Below are 21,585 nucleotides of genomic sequence, written 5' to 3'. Positions count from 1 at the left end.
TTAGAGACAAATCATTTAACCCAGACTTAGAAAAAAAACTGAAACATCCAAGAAATTAAGGTTTGCCCTCTATGTCCCAGTAAAACGTCAACAGCGCTGTTCTGGGATCAGGCCTGTAAGGCACACAGCAGTAGGAGAGTAGGAACAGATCAGTAAGAGAGATTTTGTTTGTGTAGTCCTATTACCTGATTTGATATTGCCACATCTTATGTATATTAAGAGGAAGAAAGTAGTTAAGTGTAACAGTGATGTTACATTGAATAATTGTAAAATTTAAGAACCATGCATAAAAAGAAAGGAACATTTAAAGAACATTTTAGTTGAGTGCAGTTAGTCATTTCCACAGTGCAAATTTGACCAATATTGTAATACTCTGAACAGTCCATTTAAATTTTCATCTTTCATATCATTACTTGGAAACATTTTGGAAATATTTTGAGTTATTGGTTTATTTTACAGTGAGTATACAGGTTAGGGTTATCACCCAAAATGTTCATCTTGGTGTGTGTGTGTGTGTGTGTGTGTGTGTGTGTGTGTGGGTGTGGGTTTGTCTGTGAAGGTGAATGACTTTCTCTGTTGCCCTGTTGGCCTGTTGTTATTTTTTTCCTTTTCTCTGCAACGGTGGTGTGTTGGTGAAACACGAGTCAGCCATGTCTGAGGTCACTCTCTGATTACCTGTTCCCACCCAGGGTCAAATGACTCTTAAATGTGTTGTTTACACTTCTGCCTCGTCTGTCTTTGGTCAGAGCCCAAATATTCTCATCTGCTTCATCACACACAAATGTGAGTCACGAGTTATTATTCTTATAACACCCATTTTAGTCATTTAAGACTGGGTATATTGTACTGATCCATACTGTAGTCATATAGTAGGCTACTATAACACACTATAGATGCATGTTCATTGTAACAACTGCAGTAGTATGTCATGTTTCTGGTTGCAAGTACTTGGTTACATTAATTATGTAATACTGTAAAACCTGTTTGAATAGCTCTTTAGAAATCAGAAATAATTTCAAAATTCTATACTTACACTACTATAATTCTCAGGTTCTGTGCATTTCTAAACTATTTGTACATCTGTATAATATATATTATCTTGATCTTGGTATCTGTTAAAATATTTAATTTTTATTGATTATTGCCTTAATTCAATTGCTATTTGTTTGTGTAAAATACCTTTAATTTAATAAGCAAAATGAGACAGCGAGATCTCTGTGTTAAAATCATCAGGATGTTTTAAGAGTAATTCTTCTGTGATTTGGTCATTCCTTCCCAAGTGCTCATCCTACCCACATAGGAAACGTAACTGTCCGTGGCCCAGGCCAAACATGGCAAGCTTGTGACGTCATCCCAACTGCATGAGGTAATGCCTCCAGAAGCTGAAAATGACTCATTTCTCTGGAATTTGAACATTTAATATTCTATAAATAGTAAAAAGCAGGAGTGCAAGCAGCAGTATCCTGCCCTCATTAATGTGAATCTGAGCACATTCGTCCTGTAAAGTGAACATTTATGAAGTCATTAATAGATTAAGTAGAAGCCCTTGATTATTATAATGATTGTTATAATGATTCATAGGGATTATTAAATTTACATGAGAAGCAAAAATATAGTGTAGTACAGAGTTTTTAGATTTCAACACAATCTTGTAAAAAAAAAGGAATATAATTTTCAACTCTAACAATAGAAAATGTATAGAAATATAAATGTGGTATGTAGTCATCCAATTCACAGTGCAACATTATCTATAAAGTATTCTATAGTGTATCTAATCAAATGCTGATTTACAGTGATGTACTGTGCATTGTACAATTGTGACCATTATAAAAGTAGCTATAGTTCAGGCCTCTGACTGGGCGGGGCCATCGATCCTAACACTCTCGCCACTATCGTCCATGCTCAGCTGATCTTGCACATGCTGAACTAGAGCAGCGTCTGAAGAAGAGAACACATTTGGCTGTCTGCTTGTGAACCCGACACCAGCCTTTTACAGGAGCGTTGGGCAATTGACCTTGGCTAATTAAACAAATCCTGGAATTTAAGAGCTGTTAGTATTAATCATTAAGCACACGTGGGTAGTTGGGTAGTACAACTACAATCTGATCTGCTGTCTCGTGACTCCATAGCTACTTTAACACTCCATGATCAAAAACAGCACACAAATGCATCATATTAATTGGTTGTGAAGTTATTACCTATTCCTTTTATGCCAGATAAACACCTTAGGGACAGACAGACTTGTTGATTCACAAGCTGAAAGGGGATAGTACAGTGTGTGTGTGTGTGTGTGTGTGTGTGTGTGTGTGTGTGTGGGTGTGTGTGGGCTGTTGTTGTTGTTTTTTTTGGTTAATAGTGCTTGAATGTTTCAGGAGGATGGGTTCGGTTACTACTGGCGAAGGGCCGGAGGCGTCTGGTGTGGGGAGCAGTGGATAATTATTCTCCTGGCTGTAAGTACAAATTGCTGAGAGCTCGTCCTGAAAGAGCCTGTTGATGCATGTCAGGCTGCTAAACATTACCGTCTCTACAGGAGATGACTACTGGCATCAACTCTGAGCATTAGAACAACATTAACATATCCTGCACATCTTATACTGATTTGTTTCTTTAATTCCATTTGACCAAATGTAAAAATGGAGGATAGTATTTAAACAGTATAATAACAGCATCATTTAAGCAGCATGAAAAGGTTGTGGGATTCTCTGTGACACTTGATCTTGTCTGTGTCATGTATTGATGGGTGACAGCACCACAGCCTAGATGTAGAAGACCAAGCATGAGATATGGGAGCAGAGAACACCTAGTGTGGTATTTTCTATTGTCACAGTGTTCCATGTGTATTACTGACTGGATAAATTGGAAATACCACACTCAGTGTCAATCAGATATGTTGCAATATAAGAAAGTAAAACTTACCAGTGATTTTATTTAGACAAAATATTAAACTGACTGATGCAGTTAGAAACACCCATGTTGTTTTAATGCCTTGAAGATGTATAATGCTGTCATGTCTCCTCCATCTTTCCATTAAAAGGATTATTTCTGCCTACAGGACTGCTGCCCCCCGGATGTTTGTTTGGGGTGATTCTGATGTGTGTGAAACCCCCAGCCACACTGATGGGTGATGTTCAGAATGGCCTCCTGCCCAGGTAACATCTAGTCAGTACCTGTGTTCATCTGACTAGTGCAGAATGAAGTTGTCTATTCTCAAGATGTCAGGCTACAGTTTATGTATGTAAAATGCACATATAGAGTGAATTAATTCTAAAAAAATGTACATTTATAAAAGACATCTATAGGATACATGTGCCCTAATAAAATGGCAACTAGATATAAATTTTCCCAGGCACCATTCCAAAATGTCAATAAAGCAATATTTAAAAATAACTGCATCTATAAAAACAGTATAACTCAATAACAGTATAACTCAGAATAAACTGAAAATGTGTCTTAAGTACACCAGTTTTTCAAATGAGTGTGCTGCAAAAAAGAAATTAGAGCAAACACCTCTACATCTTTATTACACAGTGATGAAATTCCATTATTTCTTACACTTCAAACCATAACCTACCCTTAACTGTGTTACACTATTTGCCAATAGCCATTTGTGGACATGGTTCATCTTGACACATTTGGAACTCTATTTGTGAATGGCTTAATCATATCTTCTCTCTAACCTTCACATGAACATCGACAGGGACACTGCTAAATAAAGAAGCAATCAAAATTCTCATTTACTTCCTCTAAAATAGTACTCCTTTTAATCTCTGTGTGACTCCCCTTTGAAAGGCACCACACCCATAAGTGATGACAGAATGACATGACATCAGCGCGCATCGTGTGCGCCTGTGGAGACATTTCTCCAGCATTCTTTTCAAGTGCTGTTTCATAAACAAAATAAAATGAAACGTGTAGGACTTGATATTCAGCTCTTTTAGCAGCTGTGTCTGTGCTATTAGTATGCTGCCTGCCACTAAGTACAAGTGTGTGTTTCTGTTTTCTTCTCTGACAGAGCACATGAGCACGGTGATGTGTTTGCCTTGCTGCAATAAAGCATGTGTGTGATTACCCCAGTTTTGTATATGTCTGTCTGTTTGTGTGTGTGTGTGTGTGTGTGTGTGTGTGTGTGTGTGTGTGTGTGTGTGTGTGCACGCGTATTGTTTTTTTAGTGTTTGCGTTGTCTGGTATCAGGTAAGGCCCTGTCTCATTCCGACATTGTTGGGTGATAATGGTGCCTGATTAAAAATGGATGACGGCAGATAAATGTTTAGTAGGTGCACTGAAGGCAGACACCGGATCCGCTGGCCTGGGCCGGAATAATTAGCAGCCGTTGAGAGACTGTATCAGTGGGTCCTCTCCTCAATCTCACGGGCCTCTCACTACATCTCTTTCATGCAGCACCATTTTAAGCCATTCATGGGTAATTAACTCCTAAATAAACCTCAGCATGTCTGCTTGCTCAGGGTTCACTCAGGTTGGTAGAGGCTTACGTGTAACACATGGCCAGATTTTAATTGGGAGAGGTATGAGTGAAAGGTGTAAATTTTATTCTGTTTTTAATCTGTCTGCAAAGAATAAACTAAATAAATGAGGTACCATTTAAATGCGACTTTTTTTCCATGCGCATGGACATCTTCATCAAACTGTGAAAGAAACTTGAAAATAGTATTGGTAATAGTACTCCAAATAGAAATTTCAAACAAATCAGCTGTCTAAATAATCACAATTATAAATCACTTTTCTTCCTTGCTGGAAATAGTAGTTGGATTTAGCTGACTCACTGATTTAGGTTACTGTCTGTTGCAGAATATTTTACAGTAGTTTGAATTAGCTAATTTGAATGAAAATATTCCCTCAACTATCATACACATCATATACACACTTCAGTCTGTCAAGGTTAGAGGGCTCACAGAACAACGTGCAGTAATATTAGTTAAACAGAATCTGTTTTTATGTTTGAAATTACTTTTCCAACCAATAATTTGCCCACAATTCACAAAGAATAACAATGTTAATAACATAATAAGGTCAGTAGTCTTCCAATATTATCCTGAAATGGCTGTATTGTTCTTTAGTCCATTTATCTAACAAGGTGTTCAGTATATTACACATTGTTATTGCATATTAAGCCCTGTCTGGGAAACAACTGTAGCGGGAAACATCCGATGTGCAAAACCCACCAATCCTGTATTGCCAGGTCCTAATGGAGGGCAAAGGTCACAAAAAGATCAAAACAATAGCACATTCCTGCCAAAAGCACCACAGGGACATTGGCCAGTCTCCACCCTCCTAAATGACTGGCCATTAGAAGACTCAACAGGCAGGACATACAATTCAAGCTAGCAGTGTAACCGATTGATAAGGTTCATGCAGGGGTACTGGTTCAGGGGTACTGGTTCAGGGGTACTGGTTCAGGGGTACTGGTTCAGTGGTTCTGATTCAGGGGTCCTGATTCAGGGGTACTGATTCAGGGGTACTGGTTCAGGGACTGTGAATGAAAAAGGACATGAAGCACTGCAGTTGCTATGGCTCAGCAGGTGAGAGAACTGATAGGGAGAGATAATACTATAAAAGTTTGTTATTTTTTACTTTTAACTTTATTTTAAAGTTTATCCATTTATATTTACAAATGTAAAATATAATGGAACACACAAAATCATATTTCCAGTACATACTGAGGTAACTGCATTTGATGTCATTGTATTGAAGCGTTTCAGTAATCCCAATCAGAAAATTTACTCTCAACACTACAGATTTTACTGCATTTGACTGTGAAGAGAAATACTAAAATGCTTTTTTGGTTGTCTAGAGATCTTTGGAGACTTGAAAGCTTGAACAATGGTTCACTTAGCAAGTCAACGCTAATTTGTGGACCAGGTTTTGTGCACTGGCTGAACTTTGACACTTGTGAAAGGGTAACGTTAAATCAGGCCACGTTGTTTTACTCGTGTAAGAAGGGAGCGTTAAATCAGCATTTTGTCTCCGAGGGCGCTCATTAGTGTGCCTCTGAATTGCTGGCCCTGAGCGATTTCCAGACGCGAGATGAGCTGGTGTCGGCCGCTCTCCATTTACCCGCGTAGATCAGGTATCTTTGCTTAATAAGTGAGGGCATCTTCCTGCACAGGGTCTCCAGTCATCTCCACGTCCGTTGGAGGGAGGCTTGGCTCAAGACTAAACGACCATCCCCAACGGGCACGTTCAATTATTCACACCCCTCCCCTGCTCCGCTCTTCACCCAAGATGACTGGCAGTCATGGCTTCTGTCTCCCTCCATCCTTAGTGAAGTGAACTCTCAAGGAGGGTGTAAAAGACACACACACACACACACACACACACACACACACACACACACACACACACCAAGACATGGGAGTGAGTGCAGTCTTTTGTGATAGGATTGTCTGCATTCACCTGAATGGGAAACTGTGACATATAACACCCATATAGATTTTGATGGTGAACTTTTTGCAGGCTTGGGGAACTGTCTGTAAATCTAACTGTGAAGCAATCTACATGTAAAGCGAATGAGATGAAGTGAAAATAATATATTGTAATTCTACTTAATATTAATGTAACCAAAAGCTTTAAAAATAAAGCATGGCTTTTCTTAAAAATTCATTTGCACATAAGAATTTTATGATTACAATTCAAAGCACTATTACTACAACAATATTTAGAGCTTAAAATATCTTGAGGACACATATGATAGAGCCTAACTATGAGTCAGAGCCCAGAGCCAGAGTTCCCACTATTGTGTGTGTGTGTGTGTGTGTGTGTGTGGGGGGGGGGGGGGGGGGGGGGGTGTCATAGGGGCATGTACATAGCCTGGTGTTATAGGTAAACATGAGAGCTGTGACATAGTGAAGACATTTGAAAACAAAATGTTTAGGAAAAAACTGAAATAGCTCAAATAATTGCTTTTGGTTTCTGTGGTTTAGACCAAGGTTAGGTTTAGGTGCATCTGTGTGAGTGCACACACCCCTTTCTGCAGATGGTAGCTTCCTCTTACAGGTGCTGTATTTGTTTTTTGTATTTTTTTTTTCTTTTTTTTACCAAAGACTTATCTCAAGGTATAAAGCATTTCTATGGAGGGTAGACTTAAACCCTTAAACCCCATAAATATGAATGAACCCACTAAAAAAGCAGTAAAATGATCTTCAAATGACTAATCAACAGTCGACCAATACAACAGGGCTGGAGGCGGGCCATGAAGGCCAGCAGGCTGTTACTGGGTTAGTGTGCCTGCTTAAGTCACCTCTGAGTCACTGCTATTGGGTCAGTGAACCTCTTCCTCTACACCTGACTGGCTGCCTTAGCTAATGTGGTTGCTATGGGACTCGTCCAGTCAGAGCAGGAAACCCCCTTGTTGGTCTCTAGGCAGGGTTCACATGATTGAGGATGTTTTGATGGAAGATAGGCAGGATCATGAATGTGACTGTGTAAGAGAGAGACAGACAGACAGAGAGGTAGGCCCACATACAGACAGAAAGAGGAAAATAGGTGGAGTGGGTTTAAAAAAAATGTGGGTTTCATGACTACTCTGAGAAATGGAGCATGTGATTGTTCAGCCACGTGTGCATATATCCACGTGTGCTCATGCTGATCGCATCTGGTGGCACTTTCAGTTACAGCATTGCAAGACGTGACCATATTTCTCTTTCAGGCAGCCTCTCTACCAGCAGAGGAAACCACACATTTGTTTTGCCCTCCCTCTGCCGAGCAATGTAAGCCAATGATGACGCTGTTGCCATCAGAACAGGGGGGTGGGGCAGGCATAAGACACTTGTTTAACCATCTACTCCTTCTCCACCCACCCCACCCCCCTCAGCCATCTCCACAGAAACTCTTTACTGCTAAATATGTCCTGTCTGTATTTGTATGACTCATTCATATTGTTTTTACTGCTTTACCCTATCAGCATGCCAACCCTTGACAAAGGTTTTGGTGTAAATCATTGAATATAAATGCTGCTATCAGTGTGTTAAATTCTGTGTAATCCTCTCAATGACATGAGATAGCTACTCCATGGAGCCTATCTCACTATTCAAATAGGATATTATGGTACTGGATATTCACAATTTAACTGAAGAGCCCTCTACAGACATCAACCCTGTCATTTGTACTAACATATAGCAGTTCATTAGTCTTCATTAGTTCAATGTAATACTATTCCAGTGCCCGGAATGTACCCACACTATGATCAAACTAGTGTACTACACACAGCAGGTTAACAAACCATGTGGTGTGAAGTGCTAATTTCCCAGCAGTAGCTGGGGAAGTTTCAAGAGAAAAAGCATAACTGCTGATAGGATGGTAATATTACTGTAAACGACTCACTCTACTTATAGAGTGGAGACAGTCTGTGTGTACTCAGGCACAAAATATACTTTAGTGTGTCTGGTCTCTGTCACAACACAGGTATTTAATGCAGGGTTATTTATTTATGCCTCTGAAGGGGAAGTTGGATGTCTCTGGTGATAATGGTTTAACACATACGCATATCATTTCAGACATGACACGATATGACTCCAGATGAGAATTGAAGTGAACCTTGTGAACACCAAAGTATTGAATATGAATCATAGAAGTGAGGCCTATAGTAGTCCTCAATTTTAATACACTGAAATACATTAAACCCTTGCTGGCAGGTACGTCAGAGACTACATACAACTTCTTCCCTGTGAGGTGATTTCACAGCCTCGTGTGGATACCTTTGCATCCTGGATGGAGACAGGCTAGAGAAATATGAGTGGCCCTAGTCTGATCTTGCTCATAACCCAGCTCTGGCACACCTCCAGCAAACTCCATGTGAACCCTGCTGCTCTGCCCCCAGTCTCTAGTTTAGCAGTGGGGGAGGGAAAGGGAACAGGCGGGGTCAATTAACAAAAGGGTACGGTTTCACTGTTTGTGGAAGGCCCTGGGTCTAGGGAGGACCCTTGTTTTGCCCCATCAGTGCTAAATACTGCACATGAAGGATTGTTCATCTGAACTTTCCTGGCACTCATTCGATTTCTTGTACCTTGCTTTCCCTGAAGCCATCGGTTGTAACTTGGTTGTGATGATCGCCTTCATCCATTATTATGCCTTGGTGCAGCTTGCTTAGTTGCACTTTGTGTAGATTAGGTCCACATGCATCTCAGATTATATGTGTTTGTTTGTTTTTTGTGATCAAACATTTTTATTTTCAAGATAATGCTCCCTCTGTTTCTGTCAATCTTTCATTATTCTTTCAGTCTTTCATACTGAATGTCTCTGGCTCAGTTTAAGATGGAAGTTATTTGAAATATTTATTTCTTTACTAGGCAAGATAGAGAATACTAACTACTAGTCACATGTAACAGCAGCGGAGGATGGAGTTATGTATGTGTGTGTGTGTGTGTGTGTGTGTGTGTGTGTGTGTGTGTGTAGACTCTACTAGTGTATATATTTGTGTGTATGCAGTGAGGAATTGTCCTCTGCCCCAGCTGTCCAAGTGTTTATTGAACAGTCCCAGCCCCCAGTGGGTGGAGAGGGAGGGATCACAACAACCAGCATCTGCCCTGCTGTCCTTATGAAGTGAAAACTACATCTGGATTCCAGAGAGGCAGAAATAGAGTTGTCAAAGAGCAGCCTGTACATGCTTTTTTTAGTCGGGATTCTCCATCAGATTAGCTGGGATTAGAAGAGCAAATGGAATCTTATGTGTGCCCTTTAAATACTTCTTTTGTACACATAACCAACATGTGTTCAGCAGCTGCTTCAAATAGCACACATTCCCCATGCTATTTAATGCAATTTAATTTATTGATTTACTACAGAGTGGCCTACTTTTTAGAAAAAAATGCAAATATATTATATAATCGTTGCAAATCTACATACTTTTATTTTTGTGCAACTACAATACCAACAATGATATTATATGAAAGTTCTATTATATAGAATGCTTTACTGTACTCTCCTATGACAATTCACCACAGTTCACCAGTAGCCTTTGGGAATTTCCCTTCCACGTGTCTTATCGAGAGAAAGGCGGGATCATAACAAATGCAGTGATTGGTTACAAAAACACGTGACAGTCGAGTCTTAAAGGTATATTCAAAAATAATAGTTACACGAATCTCTTCATTTTACTGTAATTGAGATAGATCGTTAAAATGTATTTCCACATAATTGATCAACAATCCTACGTTGTAATGTAATTTTTGCTTATGTTATAGCTTTGCCAATTCGTAATATTACATTTAAAATAAAAAAAACTACGTTGTCTTCATAGGCACATATTGTATATTATTGTATGTAACGTACTCGCCCCCTCAAAACAAAGCTATTTTTATATATTTATTAACAAATATATGACGCTCAGACATGTACCGATCGTTAACAAACCAAAATGCGTCCGTTTACCTTTAAGAGAAGTTTATTGACTCGGCCGGTGCGCGCGAGGAGGGGGCGGGGCTACTGACGTCAACGAGAGTGAACTCAGCCTGCTGGAAGTTGTGGGGCAGAATCAAAGTTGTCTCGGGGCAAAGCGGACGGTACCGACCAGCGTGGCTACTGACACTTCACCTCACCGCTTAAAAAAAAAATCTGACTGACATAACGGATTTGGAAACACAGCGGGCAGGGGTGAGTGGTGTCTCGTAAACAGGCGCATTTTCGTAGCGTGCCAGAATATTGTGGCGATGTTTCACGTGTTTGGCTGGCGGCAGCGGTAGTTTCCTGTGACTCGTTTAGCTAGGTGGCTAACTGCGCGAGCTCCGTCGCGAGACCAGCTACACACGGGCACCTCGCTAAACTACCTACTATACACCAACGGCCACCTGCGATTACACGACGACGACACACAGAATATGATGTCGTTTTGTACCTTCTTGTTTTGGACCAGTGAAGTCACGTTTTATCTTCTTGTAAAACAGCTTTCTAGTCACCCGGCTTGCTTTTTAGCCCTTTCTCCACTGTACCCGCTGTCTGTCCGGCTGGACACCCCGCTGGCTCTTAGTTTGACCCGGAGTTGTGAGGAGTGTCACCCGGTTACCTCGTCTAACCCCCCGGGTTAGACGATACCTCGTCTAACCCCCCGGGTTAGACGAGGTGTTTACAGGACAGCCAAAACACGGGACGGCCTCTCAAAAGAGTCGCTTCATTGCTTGTTGAAAACATTCAGCTAGCTAGGTTGTCATTATTTTAGTCAACTATACAAACTGTGGCTCATTTAACATCTCAATCACAGCTCATCGCGTTCGCCGTATCTTAACTAGCTTAACTAATACCGTGTGGTTACCTAGGCGACCGGCCAGAGGCGCGCGCGTGTCATCGAGTCGGGATTTTTAAACTCGGGTTCAATAATAGTTATCCGGGAAGACCGATGAAGGATGGAGGATCATGTGTCTCCTCCGCAGGTCGTATCGGGGCTCGGTGCTCCTGTGCTGCAGGACACTTTGGCGAGTGCTAATTGTGTGCGTGGCTACGGTGATGAACAGTGAATCGCAGTCTTGGTGAACCGCATCTGTAGTCCGCTGACGGTGTGTAGGCGCGTGTTGGTGTGTGAGCTGCATGTGTGTGCACACTCAGGGTGTAGAGCAGCAGAGGGAGCTCTATGTCGCTTTGCTTCTCTTTCACGCTCTGTGGGATCGTGAGGTGAACCCAAACACACCAGCGGCTCACACACGTGCGTACACACTCGCAGGCTGCCGCGATCCGGCCTTTCACACTCACACCTGCGGATTAACCCGTCTTAGCTGCTGCCACAGAATGTAATAGGACCCACACGCAGGATTAAGTCCACAGTTTTTGTGGAAAATGCACTGTACACACTTTTAGCTGTCATGTTAAAAAAGTGACAGCTAAAATTTCCAAAATTTCACTCGGGATTAATAAAGGATCTATCTGTCTACGTTTCTGTGTCCTCTGTCTGTCTGTCTATGTGCTTGCCAGTGGTGGTGTGCCACATAGCTGCATAGAGTTATCATTACTTTGAACAGACAATACTGATGTTTAGACAGTTGCTGTGGTCTAATGTTTTTATGCCACATTGCCCAGTGTATGAGTTTATACATACCCATTATGTTTTGGCTTACCTAGCCTAGCCATAACCAAAGACAGTGATGGAGGGATTTGGGGGGGGGGGGGGGTGTTGAGGGTGGTGTTTGCCCTCTTTTGTGTCTTGTGCAGTATAATTTTACTGTGGTAATGACATGATGGTGTCTGAGGGCAAACGGTCTGGGCTATCACCGAACTGTCGTTATTCACAAAAACCACACGGGCTCCACTGCAGAACACAGCAAGAGTAAGCGACACATTTAATGCCTGTGCCTTGCCAAACCTTGGGAAGGTTAAATATAGTCAACGAATTGTCTAACCACAGCCCTGATGTGTGGTTTCATCTACTGCTATTTGTCTAAATCAGTACAACCAGTATCCACAGACTAATCTTTAGTGTTATTATTCTGTAGCTGAAGTGCTGGTTATGGTCAGAAGGCACTTTGGGTCTGGTGACTTTATAGTCAAGAGAGATTGTGTGTCTGTGTCTTTGTGATGAGCGAGTTCAGCACAAGGTCTGCCAAAATGACCATTCGATGACCTTGATGGGTTCTGATGTTGCCGCAGGTGGTGAGCGTGTGGGGCTCCTGCTCATGGACGACGAAGAGGATGATGTGTTTAGGCTTCAATACTGCTGCCATCCCACACGTGAGATAAAGCAGGAGGAGCGTAGCACGCAGACCCCTGGGCGCCTGCCGGCGAGGCCCTACGGCATGCTGCCGTGCGGCGTGGCCGAAGAGCCTAGACACCTCTTCTACGGTAAGCCCAAGGCTTGTTTGTCTGTGGAGTGTGTTATGGGCTTGTGTGTTTATGGGGTGTGTGTGGGTTGTGTTGTGAGCGTTGTGGAGTGTTATTTTGAGCCTGAGTGTGTGAGTGTTGTGAGCCTGTGTGTGGATTGTGTTGTGGAGTGTGTTGTGTGTCGCCTGTGTGTGGGGTGTGTTGTCCTCTTAGCCTCGCCCTTCCCCATGTCCTCTGCGGCGTCTGATAGTCCTCGCTTATGCAGCTTTTATTACCTGTGTGTGTACCCAGTCGCTTTGCAAATCAAATGACGGCACGCAAGGGCTGTTCCACTGGCAGGCTGCCAGTCCCAGCCAAGCCAGGTTTAAACCTGACTGCCTGTGATGTTTGTTGGCGTTTGTTTATGACCGGCCTCTCAGACGGTTCCTTTTCTAGCTGCACTATCTGAGGACCAGGAGCTGTTTGATATCAGATATCACATTCAATATCTCCGTATCATTACCTGGTAAATAGTCCCATTGTGTGGTTGTGGGGGGGGGGGGGGGGGGGGGACTGTAATTGCCTGCTTAATTGTTTCCCCTGTTAGTGTTGAGGCTGTTGAGTTTTAGACTTCTGTGTCCTTTGGGCTCTTCAGAGCTCTCGAGGGTTGACCTTCCTACAGGCCTCCTTCACTGAACGTTGGAGTCAGACCTTTGACTCTGTTTTCTTGGGATGCGATGTCCTCTCTTTGATGCTTCCCTTCTGTCATAGAAGGAAAAATCCATTTCATTTTCATCCCTTGTGGTTTGTAGTTTATTATTTTTAAACTTCAGAGAACGAGGTTTAGAAACCACAACAAACAGGAAATCTGAGTTCTGATTTATTGACTTCTCAAGCACATGCTGAAACGATAACACACTGGCCCTTTGCTTGGATTCAGTGAGCACAGCATGCAAGGGTCTTAAATCCTAAAATAGTCTCTTCTTGTTTACTAGACACGGTCTATTCCTGTTGGCTACAGTATGATCCTTGTTTGCTGTTTTCTGGCTTATTAACACCTTTGATCGCTGCACCTGAGTGTTGTGCTAGGAGACGTCATGATGTAACCTCTGCATCCATGATTGGTTCTGGCTGCTGCGTCCGGATCCGCTGACCTTTTGCGTTCTGTCTCTCTTCCGTTCTCTCCAGGTAGTGCAGGACTGCTCCTGCTGGCGCCGCCCGCCCACCCCGACCGAGACGACGACGCCATGCACCCGGAGAACCAGCTGGCAGTGGATGCTCCGCGCCGGCCCGCCCACAGCGTGGAGGCCTGCATTGGCCAAAAGCTACAGATGATCGGGGACCAGTTCTACCAAGACCACATGCTGGTGAGTTGGGACATCGGTGTCTGACACCAGGATGCCTCACGATGCCGGTGCTGGGAGACGTCAGATTTTTGGGACGATACAATTTCCAAAATATTGCGATATACGATAATATTGGTTGCACAGGGATCTGTTGAGACTGTGGTTCTTACTTCAGCTAATCAGTGTCATTTGAATATCACACATCATCTCAGTAGCAGCATTATGGGACAGGCGTACCCTCACACTACAACAATTCATGTTTCATTTCACAATGTTTGCACATACTTCCATCATCATCATCACCACATCATAGCAACTTTGAAATCATAATATTCTACATTACATTGGCAATATCCTAGTAAAAATATAAAATGATTTCAAAGAAATCATAGAAGTCTGTGACTTTAACAATTGCTTAACATTAGCCCTAAAACCACATTTGTTTTCATCTTGCATGACTAACAAGTTTATTAAAACTCACTTCTGTACTGGACCAGCACAAGACCAAGAAACACAAATAGAGTAATGCTGCAGTAATGTTGCAGTAATGCTGGAGTAATGTTGTAGTGCTGCAGTAATGTTGTAATGCTGCAGTAATGCTGCAGTAATGTTGTAATGCTGCAGTAATGCTGCAGTAATGTTGTAATGCTGCAGTAATGTTGTAATGCTGCAGTAATTCTGCAGTAATGCTGTAATGCTGCAGTAATGCAGAGTAATGTTGTAATGCTGGCTGCTCGTGCTAAAAGTCTGACCTCCTGTGCAGTTTACACATTGATAGTTTCCACCTCCTGCATTTGTTCAGGCAAGACATTTTCCTCCCTTGACCCAAATTCTCTTTATTTTATTTCTACTCCCTCTTCTCTACTGATCAACATTCCCTATCCTTTTGGCTTCCTGCTTATTGTTGTTTCCCCCTCTGTGTGTGTGTAAATTAGTGATTAGGGGAGGAAATACATACACACACGCACACACACACACACACACACACACACACACACACACACACACACACAAGAGCAATGACCAGCCAAGACCATGTTGTGGATTTGTGTGCTAGTGTGTAAAGTGTGAGTGCCTGTGCACTCTGGAGGACTGTGGCTGTCTGCCCTGCACCAGAACAATGGCTCTTTGTTCTGCTCCGTTTCAACAGCAAATCAGATCACGCTGATGATGCATCGCTGGCTGCCACCTTAGTTAGCACGAGGCGCAGTGAGCGTGCTTATAGGCACTGGCAGTACAAACAGAGAAAAGACACAGATGAATCTGCTCTTCAGGTGTGAAACTACTGAAACAACTACATCTCACACCAACACTGTTGGCTTCTGATTTGTTTATTATGTACAGTCCATTGGTGATTCATGTCCTGTAACCATGTCAGTCCTAGCACTCAGCATCTGTCTATCTATCCATTTCTCTCTTTCTCTTTCTCTCTCGCATCCCCCTGACAACACTACTGTTAATAATAACATACTGTTTCACATCCAGTTCATTATGACCAACACTGTTGCCAGATGTTGAGGTTTTGAGGCTCCCTGTGTTTCAGGAAGTGCAGTGGAGGTAGTTCTCTCCACAGTGGAGGTAGTTCTCATCACAGTGGAGGTAGTTCTCTCCACAGTGGAGGTAGTTCTCATCACAGTGGAGGTAGTTCTCTCCACAGTGGACGTAGTTCTCCTCGCAGTGGAGGTAGTTCTCTCCACAGTGGACGTAGTTCTCCTCGCAGTGGAGATAGTTCTCATCACAGTGGAGGTAGTTCTCATCACAGTGGAGGTAGTTCTCATCACAGTGGAGGTAGTTCTCCTCACAGTGGAGGTAGTTCTCATCACAGTGGAGGTAGTTCTCCTCGCAGTGGAGGTAGTTCTCTCCACAGTGGAGGTAGTTCTCCTCGCAGTGGAGGTAGTTCTCTCCACAGTGGAGGTAGTTCTCCTCGCAGTGGAGGTAGTTCTCTCCACAGTGGAGGTAGTTCTCTCCACAGTGGACGTAGTTCTCCTCGCAGTGGAGGTAGTTCTCCTCGCAGTGGAGGTAGTTCTCTCCACAGTGGAGGTAGTTCTCTCCACAGTGGAGGTAGTTCTCCTCGCAGTGGACGTAGTTCTCCCCACAATGGAGATTCTCCCCACATGCAACTCTTTCAAACATGCCACTCTTTCCATGCGCACCCCCATCCCCCCACGCTGTCGCGTTGCTCTGAATTGGGAGTGGTATGGGTTGGCGTGGCGTGGCCACAGGGCTACCTTTGCTTCCCCAGGCAGAACAGAGCCAGGCCTGGCACAGGGCCACGCTCCCAGCTCCTTAAGGGTGACTCATAAACGGATAGAGCGCCCCCTGTGTGAGTCACGCTCATTCGGGCCGCTCCCACAGTGGGCAGAATCAGGGAGGCGGGCTGCTTCCCCTCCTCCTCCTCACCTCGCTGCTGTTGATGACTGTGTGGTGCAATTGCGTAATTGACTCCTCAACGTTTGAAATAGGCAGGCCACCTCAGACCCCCTCGGCTGTTCTCTAGCTCCCTATTCCACTCTGGTCTGGTTTTATTTTAAATGGAGTTTTGCCTTGTTCAGTGGGTCAGTCTGTATGTGTCTGCCTGCTGCTCGATGACGTCCCCCTGCATGGCACTGGGTCACGACCAGCCTTCCCCCTAACGTGGTCCTGTACAGACTGCGACTTTTCAGTAATGGAGACTAAACCAAAGCGGTCACATCCTTTTTTTTTGCCACCTATTGGCACACACACCAGTCTTGTAGAAGTGAGTGGAGGTAATGTGGAGAGCCCACATAATGCGTTCCTCTTTCCAAAGCTGAATGTTTGGAAGAACATGGCTCGTAGGTGGCTCTCCAGGGTTCCCCCCAAAGCCTGGGCCACAGGCAGCCTGCCCTTGGGAACACACATACACCCTCTTCTCATGAGGCAGCACTGCCCTGTAAGCACCTTCAGCTTACTAATCAGCGTCTCGCACCCCTGCCCTGCCACAGAGGCCACAGCACAACCAAGATTGCAGCACGCCAGCAGAGGAGCCTGCAGTAGGAGCGGCGGCCGCTGACAGATAAATTGCAGCTTGGTCTCGACGGGTCTGAGGAGGCCCAGGATGAGCTGTCCCCCAAGGGGATTAGATAGTGCTGTAATTCTCTTTTGGTTTTGTAGTTTCTTTTTTTCTAGCTTTCTTTATTTATTTATGCTGACTTGCAGTGCAATTCCAAGTAAAGTGCAGGGGAATATAAACAAATTGAAAGAAAGAAAGAAAGAGACCATGAGAGTATAAAGCAGATTGGATTCCGTGTGCGTGTTTATGCTGGTGGTGGTACTTCCTCTTTATCTTTGTGTGTGTGTGTGCACGCACACTTGTACAGGGAAAAAAACAGTCCTCCGTCTTACTGCGGTGACAGAGAGAGAGAGAATAGGGGCACAGATACTAATGTTTACCAGTGCTGTTCTTTTCTGATCCAGAGAAAAGGGGATGTGTTTTGAGAGACACGTTTCCTGTCAGACAGCTCATCTAAAAGCCATACAAACCTCTCGGAGGAACAAAACAGCACCTCAGGAAAAACAATGGCCATTGAAGCAGTGAAGAAAGGATTACCGTTACTGGCACAGACAGACTCGCTCTACAGGGAAGAGAACTTGACAGCCATTCCACCAGTAATTTGTTACATGGATGGTTTGCTCCATGCCAAATGCAGGTCCTACATAACGGTTCTGTTATTATGAAAAAACTGAACGTCTCTTTCAAAAGCATTTTCCATGAATATGTAACCTCTGAAATATCTGTGCTGTCACCATTATTTACAGTGAGATGTGCAGATGTATCGCCAATCATGCACAATACTGTTGTGGGTTTTTTCCCCTTCTTCTTCATGAGCCTTAACGGGTCCTTCGTGTCACCTGATGGCACAGGGCGTGTTCGGCGCTTCAGCCGAGGAGTCTTGACCCGTGGCGATTTTTAAATAGCAGGCGTTGTTCCCCAGCAGGTCTGCTGACGTTTAGCTTGTTTGTGTGTGTCTGTCTGTTTATTGCCACTCTCGTGATAAGGAGGGCTTCTGGGAGCTGGGCAGCTGAGGGGCGACCTGCACGCAGGGCTGATAAGAACTCGCAGGAGTGACGACACCGAAAGTCTGCATAAACTTACTTCTTATCGTCTACTAAATATAGCCTCTGACTCATTTGACAGTTAGCCATGTGGCACAGACTCGTGTACACGCACGCATGCAAAAACAAACACACACGAGACAGAAATTTGCCTGCCACAGTGTTTTTGGTGAGAAAGCAGTGCATGTCTAAAGGTCACTCTCAGTGACTTTTTTTCTTCTATCCCCTTATCTTCCTGTGTCTCGACTCCTCTTAGCTGTCAGGTTCTGAGATTGCTCTGGCTTTATGCTGGCCATTCTCTGCAAGTCTCCTCCTAAATCATAACCACCTTGTTTATATTTTTAAAATGCACTTTGGTTAATGGGAGCTTGCCTTAAACTGACATGATTTCAGTGTACATTGTGAGTGTCCTAAAGATTCCTGTTAAGTAGCACTCACTGATGGGCTTAAGCTACACATCCTCATGCCATCATCTTCCCCGGAAGGAGAGGGATGAGTGTGGGGCTGGGAGGGGGCGCTTACGCAATGCTCTGTAATGCCCACTATGAGCATGGCATGCCAGTGGCAGTCATTCGGCTCTGGAATGGGCCAGTGTCTGCCTCTCTGTTCTAACAGGACTGTATAAAAATTATATAAGGTCTAATATTAATGATACACACATTTATGTAGAACACGTCAGTGTTCTCATTTTTTTTTATTATTGCAAATGTTTGACATTAAACATTGTGTTGTCTTCAGTTTATTTTGATGTTTTGTGGAGAGCTCTTTATACTTGTATAAGGGTTCACTGCAGACCTGCAGTGTATAAAAGTAGCACACTTGCATCTTATCTTACCTGTACTTTGGTACTTTGGTACTTTGGACTGGATTCTGGCTTTACATGCTGGATTACCAAGATGCTGAGGGAAGTTCAACAACTCTCTCTCTCTCTCTCTCTCTCTCTCTCTCTCTCTCTCTCTCTCTCTCTCTCTCTCTCTCTGTCTCTGTCTCTGTCTCTCTCTCTGTGTGTGTCTCTCTCTCTCTCTCTCTCTGTGTCTTTCTCTCTGTCTCTCTCTCTCTGTCTCTCTCTCTGTCTCTGTGTCTTTCTCTCTCTCTCTCTCTCTGTCTCTCTCACTCACTCTCTCTCTCTGTCTCTCTCTGTCTCTCTCTCTGTCTCTGTCTCTCTCTCTCTGTCTCTCTCTCTCTCTCTCTCTCTCTCAAATTTTTTCAAATTCAAATTCAAATGGCTTTATTGGCATGAATTGTAAATAACAACTGTTGCCAAAGCAATATTAGAAAGAAAAAGTAATAATAATAATAATAAGAATAATAAATACATAAAATTCTTGTAGTGATACAACCAAATCAAAACAAAATGAGACAATACATATATAATAAAGTTAAAAATTAATAAACATGTTTACATATGGTAATGTGAATCATATATTTACAGAGGTAACAGTAGGTGGGCTTTGTTCTCTGAGGGTGTGACAGTCGTGTACATATTTAGCTGACAGGTGAACACATTCTGGAGTTTCTCCCAAATACACACACATCAGATCTCCAGGTGACCCCAGTGTGTCCTCCAGTGAGGAGAGAGTGGCGTTTACTGAGTGGAGGAACTCCAGTCTGAGGTGTGTGTACTTGGAGCATGAGGAGAGAAAGTGCTGCTCTGTTTCAATGTCTCTGTTTTCAATGTCTGTTTCTCTCTCTCTCTGTCTCTCTCTCTCTCTGTGTGTGTGTGTGTGTGTGTGTGTGTGTGTGTGTGTGTGTGTGTGTGTTCTCCATCCCCGTATCTTATCCCACTGGCAGGGACTCTACTATCCTTTAATTCTCCTCCATTACGGCCCCATTGCAAGGAGAGACTCATGATGCACATGAATGTGTTTCATTAGGTCAAGATGATCTCTCGTCCAGTGTTACTAATTATATGTTTTAATGACTAATCTGTATTCATAAATTGATTGCTTTTATGGGTACATTGCTGCTGTTAGTCTTGTAAAATGCATTTCTGCTTTCTGAGTGTTTGTTAATGTTTCTTAACGGGTGGACAGTAGTCAGTACAGTAAAACTAAGGTCACTGTTTTGGAAATATTAGCCCTGTTCTGCTGTCTGGTTTTTCAACTCGCCCATGACTGGTGCCACCATCATGTCCTGCACCAGAAACGTCTGTGTGTACAACATAACCCAAATCACATGACGGGTCATTGTAGTGTGGTTGTCCCGCTGGGTGTTCGATACCGTTTTGGATCTAGTGCTGATCTTCACATTTGCCTTCCTTTCAGCAACACCAAATCCAGAGGCACCACGGGCCGCTGTGGCTGCGTTTGGCCTCGGCGTTGTACGCGCTCCTGTTTGAGAGGGAGCCTGCAGCGGAGTGGAGGGGCGTGGACCAGAGGTGAGGGACACCTCCACTGGACCGCCCACCCCTGGAGCGGCCCGCCTCACAGAGCACGGCGCTCACTGGCACTGTTCAACTTTAACACGGGTTTTCAGAGGGGGAAAGAGAGAGAGAGAAAGATATGGGAAGAGAGAGAAAGAAAGAGAGACGGAAGACACACATCTCCGCGGGACGGGGGGGTATGATTTTTATGACTTTCCTCCTCAAGAAGATGCCATGGTGTTCATGAGATTCTTTAACAGGAATATTTTCATAGCAGACTTGTTGCGGTATTTTGTACAGTATGTACTGTTGATTCATTTCGCTTGCACTTCAATACGTGTACATCTGGAACAGCCTTCGTGAGTCCTGGGAAGGCCTTACTGTCTCCAGACACTGCAGAAGGACTGCTCACCTCCTGAATGTTGACTGAAGATGGGCTGTAGGGAAGGGCCATAGCTGGGGGGACCGTGAAGAGCGGTGAGCTGGTTTGGAAATGTCTTTTCCTCTAAAATCTCCCAGGATACCAATCAATTTGACAATTAGCCTAACTAATTTCCAAAGAAGCAGTTTTTTTTAACAAAGACTTTTGCACCTCAGTATGTCCAGTTCTTCAGTGTTTTGATCTTTCAAAATGGTTTTTTCATCATCATTGTCTTTTTCACATATTTTTTTTTTGCTGGTGAAACGTACGGTAACGGGAGGAAATGCAGGTTTCTGCAGCTTGCAGTGGCATTACCAAAGCCCCTCTGCTAGAAGTGCGTCTGTCTCAGCCAAGCAGGGCTGTGGAGGCGAGGTTGGTATTGGGGTTTTTTTTTTTTTTTTTTTTTTTTGCAGTGTTTGGCATTCTCAGGTCTCCCTGATAAGCCTGTCAACAATCAGTAGTCTGTCCCATTAAATGCTCGAGTCATGAGTCATTAAACTTCACATGTACGTGGTCAACAGCAACATGGCATGATCATCTCCATACAATCGAAGAACAAGAGTGCAGTGCCTGTTCTAATTTTCTAGTGCATTATTAGCATCTTCCAGAGAATAGCAGCATCAGAAGAGGATGAAACCATCACCTGC

At 43.5% G+C, this 21,585-nt stretch overlaps 1 protein-coding gene and 1 long non-coding RNA gene across 2 annotated transcripts; both read left to right on the top strand.

Moving 5' to 3' along the window:
• The first annotated feature begins 669 nt into the window (after positions 1 to 669).
• Positions 670 to 2,417, top strand: LOC143480705 (uncharacterized). The gene is made up of 3 exons (XR_013121867.1): positions 670 to 783; positions 1,281 to 1,366; positions 2,373 to 2,417. It is a non-coding gene; the product is annotated as an uncharacterized LOC143480705 (long non-coding RNA).
• An 8,051-nt stretch (positions 2,418 to 10,468) lies between these two features.
• Positions 10,469 to 21,330, top strand: bmf1 (BCL2 modifying factor 1). The gene is made up of 4 exons (XM_076978366.1): positions 10,469 to 10,605; positions 12,586 to 12,777; positions 13,924 to 14,102; positions 20,420 to 21,330. Exons 2-4 carry the CDS (start codon positions 12,612 to 12,614, stop codon positions 20,534 to 20,536), a joined length of 462 nt encoding a protein of 153 aa, XP_076834481.1. The 5' UTR covers positions 10,469 to 10,605; positions 12,586 to 12,611; the 3' UTR covers positions 20,537 to 21,330.
• Positions 21,331 to 21,585: the final 255 nt, after the last annotated feature.

This window comes from Brachyhypopomus gauderio, chromosome 17 (genome assembly GCF_052324685.1).
Source record: "Brachyhypopomus gauderio isolate BG-103 chromosome 17, BGAUD_0.2, whole genome shotgun sequence".
NCBI classification, from domain to species: domain Eukaryota; kingdom Metazoa; phylum Chordata; class Actinopteri; order Gymnotiformes; family Hypopomidae; genus Brachyhypopomus; species Brachyhypopomus gauderio.
The sequence above is the reverse complement of the archived record's forward strand: the minus strand, read 5'-3'. Positions and strand labels throughout refer to the sequence as shown.

Bases quoted from the DNA above. Each gene is read 5' to 3' on its own strand.
- bmf1 (XM_076978366.1), top strand. From the start codon at position 12,612: ATGGACGACGAAGAGGATGATGTGTTTAGGCTTCAATACTGCTGCCAT. The intron at 12,778-13,923 runs GTAAGCCCAAGG...CGTTCTCTCCAG, and splicing joins GCCTAGACACCTCTTCTACG to GTAGTGCAGGACTGCTCCTG. The intron at 14,103-20,419 runs GTGAGTTGGGAC...CCTTCCTTTCAG, and splicing joins TCTACCAAGACCACATGCTG to CAACACCAAATCCAGAGGCA.